Genomic DNA, 13971 nt, shown 5'->3' with positions numbered 1-13971 from the left:
TGTGTGCATTCTTATAGTGATCTGATATGGCCTGTCAACTTAATGTTGAAGGAAAGCCTGAAGTGATGCAGGTCTTTTACCGCTTCAGTGAAACCCACGAGCCTGGTATGGTGCTAACAAACAGAAACATATTTTTTGACTGCAGAAGAGGAGGACCCATGTAGATCCAGGGTAGAATAGGTCTTAAGTAACCATGGTTGCTGTAAAAGGCGACTATGCTTGTCGTAAGAGGCAACTAACGGGATCGGGTGGTCAGGCTCGCTGACTTGGTTGATGCATGTCATGGATCCCAATTGCGTGGATCGATGCTCATGATGTCAATCACTGGATTGTCTGGTCCAGACTCGATTATTTACAGACCGCCGTCATATAGCTGGAATACTGCCGAGTGCGGCGTTTAACAACGACTAACGGGATCGTGTGGTCGTATCCCATTTGTGTGGATCGATGCTCATGTCAATCACTGGATTGTCTAGACTAGATTATTTACAGACCGCCGTCTTACAGCTGGAATATTTCTTAGTGCGGGCGTTAAATTTAGCTACCAGATGACAAAAGGTCTTGGGTATTATTATTATCCTCCGCCATGAAGTGGAAGGGGGATACAGGAATGGGTGCCGTCCGTCCGTCACATTTCGTTTCCGGAGCAGAACACAAAAACCATGAGAGATATCTTAACTAAACTTTGCACATAGATAGGTCTAGAGGTGAACTAGTGCCTTTTGATAGTTTGGGATTTAAAAAAAAAATTTTTTCGAGTTTCCATGGCAACGACTTTGACTTAGACTGAAAATGTCGCTAGTCCTCGTTTCCGGAGCAGATCTTGAAAACCGTACAATATTTCCTCACCAAACGTGGCACATAAGATAGCTCTAGTGTTGAACCGGTGCCTTTTGATAGAATGGGATTTAAAAAAAATTATATTTTCGAGTTTCCATGGCAACGACTTTGACTTAGACTGAAAATGTCGCTAGTCCTCGTTTCCGGAGCAGATCTTGAAAACCGTACAATATTTCCTCACCAAACGTGGCGCATAAGATAGCTCTAGTGTTGAACCGGTGCCTTTTGATAGATTGGGATTTTAAAAAAAATATATTTTCGAGTTTCCATGGCAACGACTTTGACTTTGAGTGAAAATGGCGCTAGTCCTCTTTTCCGGAGCAGATCTTGAAAACCGTACAGCATTTCTTATCCAAACTTGGCACATAATGTCATCTCGCAGTATTAAATACATTTCCTTTCTTTTTGGTAAGTTCTGCATTGCTTGTGTGTATGTTCCTCCAAAAGTGTCATGGACACGGTTGTTGCATTCACTGACTAACTTCATGCAGAAACTTCAGGATCTCTCCAAGCAGCATGAGTGTGAACATGTCCTAGTTACTGGGGATTTCAACTGTGAATTGGGGGAAAAACTGAAACTTGAAGATTTCTTTAATGTGCTGAAACTGACTCAACTCATTCACTCTCCAACTCACTGTCTTGGAGCTACAGTGGACTTGTTGTTTACTGATCATGCCAGTGCTGTAGCATTCCAGACTCCAGTCTTCTACTCAGATCATCAGATGATTGGTGCTGTACTTCTCAGTACACCTCATGGTGACCCCTGCTCTCAATGATCGCTCAGTAAAGTAGGAACTCCCTTACTTCTCTGATTATTGTTAAGTAATAACACAACTCATTACAAATACAACAGTGTAACTGATCTTAAACCTACTCAACTGTATAAACACTGCCTCCTTTCCTGTATATATTCCTGTCAACCATAGTCTGTACTTCACTTGCTTGATAACGGTGTTGGAACCTACACCGAAACGTCGCTCCTAATTGGAATAGAGAAGTTGTTCGTCCATATGTCTCATCCTTACTCATTACAAATTCAGTTACGTATTCTATCATAAACTGCAGATGGCAAAACAACACCACTAATAACTTTTTGTAGTGCTGCAATTAGGCCATTTACAAAAAGGCCCAGTGAACATAGTTCACAGGAGCTAATGCTTTGCACACAACCCGACATGTCATATTGGCGGGGGATGTGAGTATTTCATGCTTGTTAATTCAGACACAAAAACAAAGAAATATGTACATGAACTTACTTAATGTGACCTGAGAGAATTTTGTTGACAGTTGTTTGCTGCTGTTTGACTTTAAAGGTGAGGTGAAATGGGGTTTAACGTCGGTCCAAGATTATTGCACTGATATAGCGACGTGCATGCACGTGTGTGTGTGTGTCTGCTTGTACTAGTCCCGACTGATGCCGATTTTAAAGTGCTAGCCCATGAGATACCATGCCGCAGTTTACCATGAATACCCCACTCAGACACAGTATACTGACTCCGAGCCGACCAGTCCTTGTTTTAGCCCACTGAGATACCATGCCGCAGTTTAACATGAATACCCCACTCAGACACAGTATACTGACTCCGAGCCGATAAGTCCTTGTTTTAGACCCCTAATGCCGAACGCAAGGAAGGGTAACAACAAGTACCATCTTTTAACGTCTTTTGGTATGACGCGGCGGGGATCGAACCCTCTACCTTCCGCTCTTCGGGCGGGGGTTCTTCCAAAAGACCACGGACGCAGTCTGTGACTTAAAAAAACCAAGCCGGTACAACCTCCCCTCGACTGTTTCAGGTTTCGATGTAATGGCATGACAACACCAAGTTTACCATACATCTTCGAAATCTGTGGATTTGTTGCATTTGATTGACTGTGGGTTTGCTTTAAACTGCATTCCAGTTACATAACGGCATGCCAGCTTGATGTGGGATGAAAGTCCGACCTGATGCAGGTCTCAGACATATACAGTAAACTACTTTTATAACGAACACGCTTATAACGAACTGACGGATATAACGAACTGTTCTTGGTCCCGTCCATTTGCTGTATATATGCTGTAAATGAGCTTATAACGAACTACGGTTATAACGAACTAAATTTACTGGTCCCTTTGTGTTCGTTATAACCGTAGTGTACTGTATACCAATTCGATGAAACCCACCAGCGCGGGTATGGTGCTAACAAATCCGAAACTTAATCGGTGCGAAACGGGATTCGAACCCACATCAGAGGTTACTTGCATGTCGAAGGGACACAACTGCGAAATGCGGCGCCTAAGACAACAGTTCCACCTGTGCGCCCTATGAAGATTTGAGTGAGTATAGTTTTACGCCGTTTTTAGCAATATTCCAGCCATATCACGACGGGGGACACCAGAAATGGGCTTCACACATTGTACCCATGTCGGGAATCGAACACGGGTCTTCGGCGTGAAGAGCGAACGCTTTAACCACTAGGCTACCCGACCGCCCCGTGAAGATTTGAAATTATTGAGGAATTAAATTTGAATAATAAAGAATGAAGAATAGTACTGTGCCCCCAAACTGCATGATTAATGATGAAGTTGGAAGAATCCCTTTTTGTCCAAAATTATATAAAAAAGGTTCTCGTGAAACAGCAACGTGTAAAAAATTACATCTGGGACATTATATTTATTATTAAGTAGTGGAGGTCAAAATAAGATTTTTTAGATTTATCATCAGTAGTATAGTCTCAGTCCGCAGAAGGTAGTTTTGGTTGATCCGGTTGATCCAGGCGAATCCGAAGTTGATTGGCTGATCCAAGTCATGTGATCAGATGTGATGACTCATGCATCAACAGCGCGTCGGGAAAGGGGGGAATGAAAAGGTGTGTTTATAAGGCAGAAAAGAATTCATAAGAAAACAAAAGTAAAGGGTTATGAATAGAGCTATGTGTATAGCGTGCTGCCCTAAATAGACCGACCGTACCCGTCAGCCCAGTTATGAATTGATCGCGCTTGACAACTCACCTGGCCTCGTCGTTTCAAATAACCAGCGCTCGCTGGAGCGTGCGACCTGGTTTGATGAATACAGGGTGTGTGTTGAAAGTACATCATACCACAATAGAGACGGGTTGTGTCAACATGATATACGCCGGGTAATGTAGGAATAAAAAATGTACGTCTAGCTGGATCGAATTCCTCTTGTACGGTCTACAAGTTGTACACCATGAACTTTAGACAACCTGTATAGAAAAAAATATAGACAAAATAGATAAGACTACACAATCAGCAAGCTAGCGGTGTAGTTTACATTTAGCGCGCAACAACGAGGTAGTCATGTCACCCTGCACTGACTATAACGCTGAAGGCAGCCGGATTTCGAATCATCCGCGCTGCCTACTATTGTGAACCATTTGTATAGAGGGCGTTCACTTATTCAACCCTGTCCCGACTTGCATAGTTGATGTTTCAATGCTAGCTTTTCCTTTTAACGCGATGATAAATAAACCGTGCGGTTTGAGTTTTAACCGTGTAACATAATGTGTACAGTTTTACTTCAGAACGTGAAATTTTGAAAATTACGAAAGCCTATTAGGGCCAAATTCATTGATAACATTTTTTATTTAAAAGTTGTAATTACAAGTTGTAAAGTTGTAATTACAAGTTGTAAAGTTGTAATTACAAGTTATAAAGGTGTAATTACAAGTTAAGAAGGTGTACTTACGACTTATAAAAAGGTGTAATAACTAGATTTAAAGGCGTAATTACAAGTTTAGAACAAGTTTTGAAAGGTGTAAAAGCATGTTTGAAAATGTGTAATTATGAGTTAGAAATGTGAAATTTCACTGAATGATCGAAACATTTGAAGTTCTGTATTGCCTGAAGGACTGACGTAGAAGTATGGACGAGGATAATCAATTTTGGATGTTTTTAGATGAACTGGGCATTGAAAAGTCTGTAACTGACAAAATGAAAGATTCAGTCCACGGAGAACCCGTTTCAGAGTTCGTTTACTGATTGCAACATTGTCCGCTAATGCCAGAAAGCACAATATTTCTGTTGGTGCAAGCCCAAAATCATAATACAACTTCACTTTTCTATTTATGTTTCTTGATGCCATTTGGGACAGACGTCCTCCCTCCAAGATATGTTCATTTGTTGTTGTTGCATTAAGTGTTTTAGAGGTCGCCTTCTGCCTAGGCAATTTCGGCTGACCTGTCCCTCTTTGGGACACCTGTGTGTGAGAAGGGTACACACATCTATTGTGAGTTCGGTGTTCACATATTTTCTGTTTTCGCATTGAAATGATTTCTTTTTTCTTATATTGATATGATTTCATTTTTATCCTTGGCTGCTCTGTTTATATGCGTTCAAGTAGCTGTCCATCTCTCAGAAATTAGAGTTAGTTTGGCCTTCGCTATTGCATCTCTTGGCTTTAGGAGATCTATGACAGATAGCGGATCTAACTGCAATTCTTGTTTTAACCTAGCCCGGGCTGGGGCATGGTCTTGACATTCTAGTAACAGGTGGTCAATGGTTTCAGCCTGATTGCAAGATGAACAAACCTTGTCATAGTGCTTTTTGTGACCAAGTCTGAGGCGTGAGATAGCAATTTCAATTTTCCTTTCATTTGAGTATGAGTTTGGCTTTTGTTGGACCATGGGTTGAATTTTGTATAGCCATCTGCCGATCTTACTTGCGTCCCATTGGGTTTGCCATCATTTTGCTATGGACGCTTTGCTTTTGCTTTTTATCTCTAGTTTACTAAAGGGAATAGGCTGTATATCCGCTTTGTCTAGAGCTAGCTTCGCCAGTGTCTGCTTTTTCATTTCCATGAATATCTATGTGCGAGGGGATCCAACACAGCTCCACCTGTTGCCATTGGTCCGATAGTTTTGTATATTCGTATAGAATATTGTTGAATGTGTTTGGCCTGGAGTTTGACTTTCTTCCACTGATGGCTTGAAGTGCACTTAGCGAGTCTGATAGGACGACTGTCTTTGCTTCCGGGAGTTCCGGTATGAGTTTGAGTGCATGATGAATTGCCTCCAATTCAGCCGTGAATACTGACTGACCATCAGGCAGGCGAACTGAATGTGTATATATTGGATGGTTGGTTTGTTGTTTAACGCCGCACTCAGCAATATTCCAGCTATATGACGGCGGTCTGTAAATAATCGAGTCTGGACCAGACAATCCAGTGATTAAAATCATGAGTATCGATCCACGCAATTGGGATCGATGACATGTATCAACCAAGTCAGCGAGCCTGACCACCCGATCCCGTTAGTCACCTCTTACAACAAGCACATGTATATATGGGCCCAGCTGTCCCAGGTAGTTTGAATTTTAGTGATAGCTACTGATCGTAGTAGGGTTGGTTTTTCTCTTTAAGTGATTCTGATGTTAAAGCAGTGTCAACTTTGGGAGGTTTTAAAGTCCAGGGAGGGTGTAACCCTTTGTAGTAACTTTCTGGTGATTGATTTATAGCCCTGGTCCTATTTAGGAGTTTTAGTTGTTAAAGCGTTCGCTCGTCACGCCGAAGACCCGGGTTCGAATCCCGACATAGGTACAATGTGTGAAGCCCATTTCTGGTTACCCCCGCCGTGATATTGCTGGAATATTGCTAAAAGCGGCGTAAAACCAAACTCAATCACTCACTCGCATCAACTTTAACTATGTGGTCACACTATTTAGGATGTCTCTCCTTATGTGTAGTTTACATACGTACACATATCAACTGTGATAACGCCACAGCGATGGGGGCAGTGGGGTAGCCTAGTTGTTAAAGCGTTCGCTCGTCACGCCGAAGACCCAGTTCGATTCCCCACATTGCTACAATGTGTGAAGCCCATTTCTGGTGTTCCCTGCCGTGACATTGCTGGATTATTGTTAAAAGCGACGTAAACGTACACTCACTCACTCACTGTTTATCAAATTACTATATGCAAGTACACATACTTGTAGATTTGCACAAGACAGGAGACACAATATAAGTTGATCATACATCAAATGTCAAAAGGAATATTTACGGACAACAGTATGACACACTGTTACATCATATACTACTCAAAACAAGTTATAGAACACCCACAATTATAAGATTGTATTTTGAAATTACAATTTTTTGAAATATCAAGTGTTATGTTCACTGTAGTGAAATATCAAGTGTTATGTTCACTGCAGTAGAATATGAAGTCTTATGTTCACTTCATTGAAATATCAAGTGTTATGTTCACTGTAGTGAAATATCAAGTGTTATGTTCACTGTAGTGAAATATCAAGTGTTATGTTCACTGTAGTGAAATATCAAGTGTTATGTTCACTGCAGTAGAATATCAAGTATTATGTTCACTGTAGTGAAATATCAAGTGTTGTGTTCACCACAGTGAAATATCAAGTATTATGTTCACTGTAGTGAAATATCAAGTGTTATGTTCACTGTAGTGAAATATCAAGTGTTATGTTCACTGTAGTGAAATATCAAGTGTTATGTTCTCAGCAGTGAAATATCAAGTGTTGTGTTCACCACAGTGAAATATCAAGTGCTATGTTCACTGTAGTGAAATATCAAGTATTATGTTCACCGCAGTGAAATATCAAGTGTTATGTTCACTGCAGTAGAATATCAAGTATTATGTTCACTGTAGTGAAATATCAAGTGTTATGTTCACTGTAGTGAAATATCAAGTGTTATGTTCACTGTAGTGAAATATCAAGTGTTATGTTCACTGTAGTGAAATATCAAGTATTATGTTCACTGTAGTGAAATATCAAGTATTATGTTCACTGTAGTGAAATATCAAGTGTTATGTTCACTGTAGTGAAATATCAAGTGTTATGTTCACTGCAGTAGAATATGAAGTCTTATGTTCACTGCATTGAAATATCAAGTATTATGTTCACTGTAGTGAAATATCAAGTGTTATGTTCACTGCAGTAGAATATGAAGTCTTATGTTCACTGCATTGAAATATCAAGTATTACGTTCACTGTAGTGAAATATCAAGTGTTATGTTCACTGCAGTAGAATATGAAGTCTTATGTTCACTGCATTGAAATATCAAGTATTATGTTCACTGTAGTGAAATATCAAGTGTTATGTTCACTGCAGTAGAATATGAAGTCTTATGTTCACTGCATTGAAATATCAAGTATTACGTTCACTGTAGTGAAATATCAAGTGTAATGTTAACTGCAATGAAAATATCACTTCTATTAACACTGAAGTTCAAAGAAAATATTAAAGGTGTTAAGTTTATGTGTGTTACTAACAACTAGTGCATCAAAATAAATATAATTTCTATGAATATTAAGAACATTAATATTTTCATAATATGTATGTCAGATAATAAACAAAATATAATTCTACATTGGGGTTCTATTATATATATTCAAGTAGAAATGTTTTCATCTATTGTTTCAGTGCTTATATATGTGTATTTGAGAATAAAGGTAAGTCTAATGTCTGTGAATTTTAAAACATAAAAAAAGATCTGTATGTCAGAGACAGATGATCTAAGGTGAATTCACCCATGCGCTATGCTGTGTAACAAATGTGACGATACCCATTAAAATATAGATTTATGTACGAATTGCATACTGCCCTCCCCCGTTAAGATTCCGGGTTAGAAAAGGTCCTCAACACGCCATGCTTGTTGTAAAAGGCGACTACGCTTGTCGTAAGAGGCTACTAACAGGATCGGGTGGTCAGGCTCGCTGACATGGTTGATGCGTGTCATCTATCTCAATTGCGTGGTTTGATGCTCATGATATCAATCACTGGATTGTCTGGTCCAGACTCGATTATTTACAGACCGCCGTCATATAGCTGGAATATTGCTGAGTGCGGCGTTAAACACAAAAATGCTGACTTGTTAATGCATGTCATCGATCCCAATTGCGTAGATCGATGACCCTGATGTCATATACCTGGAAAACTGCCGAGGGCGGCTTTAAACAAAAAAAAGCAAAGAAAATCCACACTGACCTAGATCGTACCCGAACGACGCGAGGCGATAACCTGTATTACTAATTGGTAATACTGATAGCCATATAATAATGCCATTACATAAAACACAGGAGTCCGTATCTAAAAATAGACGCCCTCATGCATATTCATGACCATCTCCACACGCGAGCCCGAAGGGTCATGAATATGCATGAGGGCGTCTATTTTTAGATACGGACTCCTGTGATAAAACACAGGAGTCCGTATCTAAAAATAGACGCCCTCATGCATATTCATGACCATCTCCACACGCCCTTCGGGCTCGCTTGTGGAGATGGTCATGAATATGCATGAGGGCGTCTATTTTTAGATACGGACTCCTGTGCATAAAACGACCGAGTGTGAGGTGATCTATTAATAGTTTTAGATAACGAATCTGTCAAACCCATTCAGTATACAGTCGACTCACGAAGGAGACGATTTGGTTATCCCGGACACCTAGTTGTACTTTCGTTGTGTATACAAATAACGTTGGGTTTTTCCAATGACGTCTTCTACTGCGCACTTGTATTGACCGACACCTATACAAGGTTGCCGTGCGAGCCGCCTCCAAAAGGGATGATTTGGAATTATGTCTGCTGTGCCTGCTGTCCTGACAACGTACAGAGTTGCATTAGGTGTTGATCACTACTTCTATTGACTGGTTCCGGACACCTAGTTGTACTTTCGTTGTGTATACAAATAACGTTGGGTTTTTCCAATGACGTCTTCTACTGCGCACTTGTATTGACCGACACCTATACAAGGTTGCCGTGCGAGCCGCCTCCAAAAGGGATGATTTGGAATTATGTCTGCTGTGCCTGCTGTCCTGACAACGTACAGAGTTGCATTAGGTGTTGATCACTACTTCTATTGGCTGGTTCCGTCCATCTACAGGGGCAGCACCACGAGACACACTTCTTCGAGGAGCTGAGTGAGGAGTTGATCTCTAGCCCTGCTTGCGCCGTGCGTGCAGTCCTGACGATCTACAGGGTTGCGTTAGGTCGTGATCACTACTTCTATTGGGTGGTTCCGACCATCTACAGGGGCAGCACCACGAGACACACTTCTTTGTGGAGCTGAGTGAGGAGTTGATCTCTAGTTCTCCTGCTGGACATATTCCGACAATGGCTAGCAATAGAATAGAAAAACACCGTAAGGACATCGAAGCCACTTGTACTGAGACTCTTGAGAACAAAAAACGAAAGGAAAAGAGATTCATGACACAGCGAATGAGCGTAAACGACAGATCCACAAGTGTCAGTTCTTGGACTCTTCCAATGATGTGCAAGCACATTAACTTTAGGGCAGATGTGTCTGATTGGGGAAATGACCAAAGCGATGCTATTATCTCTGAACACGACTGGAAGGTCAGGTGTGAAGAGAAAATATTACAAGATTGTAGAACAGAGGCTCGGAACAACTACGATAAAGGCATCGAAAGGAGCACACCTACCAAAAACATCCGGGACCTGACTGAAACAGATGTTAGGTACATTGTGGACGGAATGATCAGTCCCCTGTTGGATCAACTTCATTTGAGGAGGAACACGGAAGAGACAATTGACATGGACCCCTTTCCAAACTGCAGACTGGACTATATTTTGAAAACAGCCCAAGATATACCTATTGGTGCCATCGAAGTTAAGCGTGATAGTACCTTAGACAAAACTGCGTACGCTCAGGCTGTAATTCAGCTGCTCATCCTGCAACAGTGGGCGTATAAGAAGGGAGTTCCTTTCGGTGCGGACATGACTCGAGTACCAATTGTTAATATCCTGACTGACGGAGAAAGATTCATGTTGTTGAAGATTAAAGGTGAAAAGCTTTTTGTTGAAAAATCCTGGCCAAAGAGTGAGGGTTCAATCCTTAGACGACTTACACTCCGATGTATTTCTGACACTAAGACATTTCACAATGTCTACGATCACCTTCACCGTGCGTTATATACTGCTGTGTCGAAACTGAGACAACAGTTAGATCCACCGACACCAACATTAGATGAAAGAAAAATGCAATCAGATGATGATGGCAGTCAAGGAAGGGCTCCTGTGCAGAGACAAATTGATGTGACCTCTCAAAGCCAAGTCAGGTCGGTTGATATTATTATCTAACTTGAATGTTGATGATTGTTGAAATATATATGGTTCCCAGCAGAGGCAATATGTGTAGGTGCTAGGAAATCATATACAGGTCTCCGCTTCGGAAGGCAGTCAGCTGACACCCACAAGGACCACATAAACCAATGTAAAACAATGATGAGCATCGTTCCAGGTCTACGAGGAAAATTGAGTGAATGAATCAGTTAGTGAGTGAGTGAATATTGCTGCATCAGCAATTTTGCAGCTGTTCGCAGCGAGAAACGTGTGCACTCAGCAACATGCCAGGTTTATGATGGCAGCTTGTGAACAATTGAGTCTGGACCAGAGGGCCAAGGATTGATATTTTGAGCAGCAATCAGGTCATCGAGTCTCTCAGGTGTGCCCCCAAAATGTGCCTCAAGCAACCTTGATAACACGTTTAGTTTATTGGAGTGCCCCCAAAACGTGACTCAAGCTATCTTGATAACACTTTTAGTCTATCGGAGTGCCCCTTAAACGTGCCTGAAGCTACCTTGATTACACGTTTAGTTTATTGGAGTGCCCCTAAAACATGCCTCAAGCAACCTTGATAACACGTTTAGTTTATCGGAGTGACCCCAAAACGTGACTCAAGCTACCTTGATAACACTTTTAGTTTATCGGAGTGCCCCTAAAACGTGCCTCAAGCAACCTTGATAACACGTTTAGTTTATCGGAGTGCCCTCAAAACGTGCCTCAAGCTCCCTTGATAACACGTTTAGTCTATCGGAGTGCCCCCAAAACGTGACTCAAGCGACCTTGATAACACTTTAAGTTTATCGGGGTGCCCCTAAAACGTGCCTCAAGCTTCCTTGATAACGCGTAAAGTTTATCGGAGTGGCCCCCAAACGTGCCTCATGCTACCCTGATAACAAAGCTTTGCACTTCCAGTTGTAATGACATCACTGCAGGTTTGGGAAAACATATGTCCAATGCAGTCCAACTTTGAAACAGAAAGTCGTGTGATAGAAGCCAACATAATAAAGACGTGTTCAATGCAGTACAACTCCTGTGCTAATAGTAACATTATTAACACTTTTGCCAGACACATGAGTCATGCATTTCAACTTGAAACAGAAGGTATTTTGGTTGGTTGGTTTGTTTGTTGTTTAACGCCGCACTCAGCAATATTCCAGCTATATGACGGCGGTCTGTAAATCAGACCAAATGTTCCAAATGCCTGGTTATAATGCCATTTGTAAATCAATTTTGACAAGTGGGCAATGGAGTTATGTTTTGGAGATCTGATTTTGATCTGAGTTGTTTTCACTTTTAATCCTAACACGGAGCATAATAATTCCTGAGCAGTTGTCACATGTAAATATTCGTTTCCTGCCGCCTACAACAAAACACCTACATCCCTTGATACTGTTATCACCAATCATTCAAGCCCCAATACTGTTAATACCAGCTTAATCATCTGATACATCTGAACAAAATACATAATACACATATATTTCTTCACAGTCTCGATCCAGTATCAAATGAAGAAGCATGGAAGACGTTTCTCTCTCCATTGACGCCAAGGAAAAGAAAGAAGATGGATGATGGAATAGATCACAGAACAATTGAAGGACCAGCATCACTTTCACGAAAACTTGGCACACGCCTTGGTGAAACATTTTATAAGAAGAGAAAAAATTCCTTCATGTCAGAGGCGGCAGTAACAAAATTTATGAAAACGGAAAGGATTAAAAAAGAGTAATGGCTGGATTTAAGAGCCCCAATACATCAAGGTGCTGCTCTCGTGAGGGAAGTACCTAGGAGACATTATATTAGCTTTGTGATACAAGTCATAAGAGTGATGGGCCGCATGCTTCTGTTTGACAGGTTCGGGAATTGCACGTATGCCCTTACAGTCCATTGGACGGTTCGTGACGTTCCATCGCCTGAGATCAACAGAAATGTTTCCAATTGTTTCGACCAACATTTCAATTCTAAAAATCATCCCATCCTTTGCATGAAAGTTATTCAAATATGGACCATAATATCGTGAGCAACCTCCTACTAATTGGAAGCACAACTTTAAACTATGAATGCTGTGACGGCATATGCTAGAAGCTGAAACAAAAAATAAAAAAGACAAACCTGTTCCTTTGCATGAACGTTAGAATGTTAGAAACAAATAAACATCCATGTAACAGCCTTTACTGCAGTCGACATATAGAATGTCCAGAGAAAATCATTGGACTCGACTGTTGTGTTCAGCAATGCCATGTGGATGTAATGACAAAATTAAAGACGTTGGCAGTCTTTCTAACCAACAAACTGCCAACATCAAAGTAATGAGTCTGTTTCGGACGCAGGCGAGGTCACAAGAAAGGACGAAGGCCAAATGATACCATTTTCATTTGGAAAAAGTGTTGCCTCTCCTTCAGGAACCACTCGGACTGCGCAAAGTAAGAACAAGACTATATTCTGTGTCACTGAAAGAAATTAAACGGCTCCAGCAACTTTTTCTGGAAGTTGGGTTGGTTGGTTGGTTGGTTGGTTTGTTGTTTAACGCCGCACTCGGCAATATTCCAGCTATATGACGGCGGTCTGTAAATAATCGAGTCTGGACCAGACAATCCAGTGATTAATATCAAGAGCATCGATCCACGCAATTGGGATCAATGACATGCATCAACCAAGTCAGCCAGCCTGACCACCCGATCCCGTTAGTCGCCTTTTACGACAAGCATAGTCACCTTTTACGGCAAGCATGGGTTGCTGAAGACGTATTCTAGCCCGGATCTTCACGGGTCTCTGGAAGTTGGGTCTACAAACAGTAAATGCCCAAAGTATCAACATTGTAACACTATCCAGTATGGCCAGAGGCTGTGTAGAGGTGAGCTTATTGCGTTCATCAGAAGAAAGGGGTCAGTGACCAGGTGATGGTCATAAATTTACAAGTCGACTGTGAAAATATACACAACGCATGAAAGACGATTTAACATGGTGCAGCTGTTTGCACTTCGGTTCTTGATGTGCGAGGATGAATTGTACCCTGTTTCAGAATGTGTTTTATTTGTGAATTTATATATGTATGCATATTAACTATATTCTAATTAACAAGG

At 41.1% G+C, this 13971-nt stretch overlaps 1 protein-coding gene across 1 annotated transcript; it reads left to right on the top strand.

The window, feature by feature from the left end:
• The first annotated feature begins 9211 nt into the window (after positions 1–9211).
• On the top strand, positions 9212–13500 carry LOC124124531. Its single transcript, XM_046487718.2, has 2 exons — positions 9212–10884; positions 12380–13500. The coding sequence occupies exons 1-2, from the start codon at positions 9920–9922 to the stop codon at positions 12615–12617; spliced, it is 1203 nt and encodes a 400-aa protein (XP_046343674.2). The 5' UTR covers positions 9212–9919; the 3' UTR covers positions 12618–13500.
• Positions 13501–13971: the final 471 nt, after the last annotated feature.

Source organism: Haliotis rufescens, unplaced genomic scaffold (assembly GCF_023055435.1).
Source record: "Haliotis rufescens isolate VD_foot unplaced genomic scaffold, xgHalRufe1.0.p SCAF_25, whole genome shotgun sequence".
Classification (NCBI taxonomy): Eukaryota; Metazoa; Mollusca; class Gastropoda; order Lepetellida; family Haliotidae; genus Haliotis; species Haliotis rufescens.
This window is presented reverse-complemented; position numbering and strand designations above follow the sequence as displayed.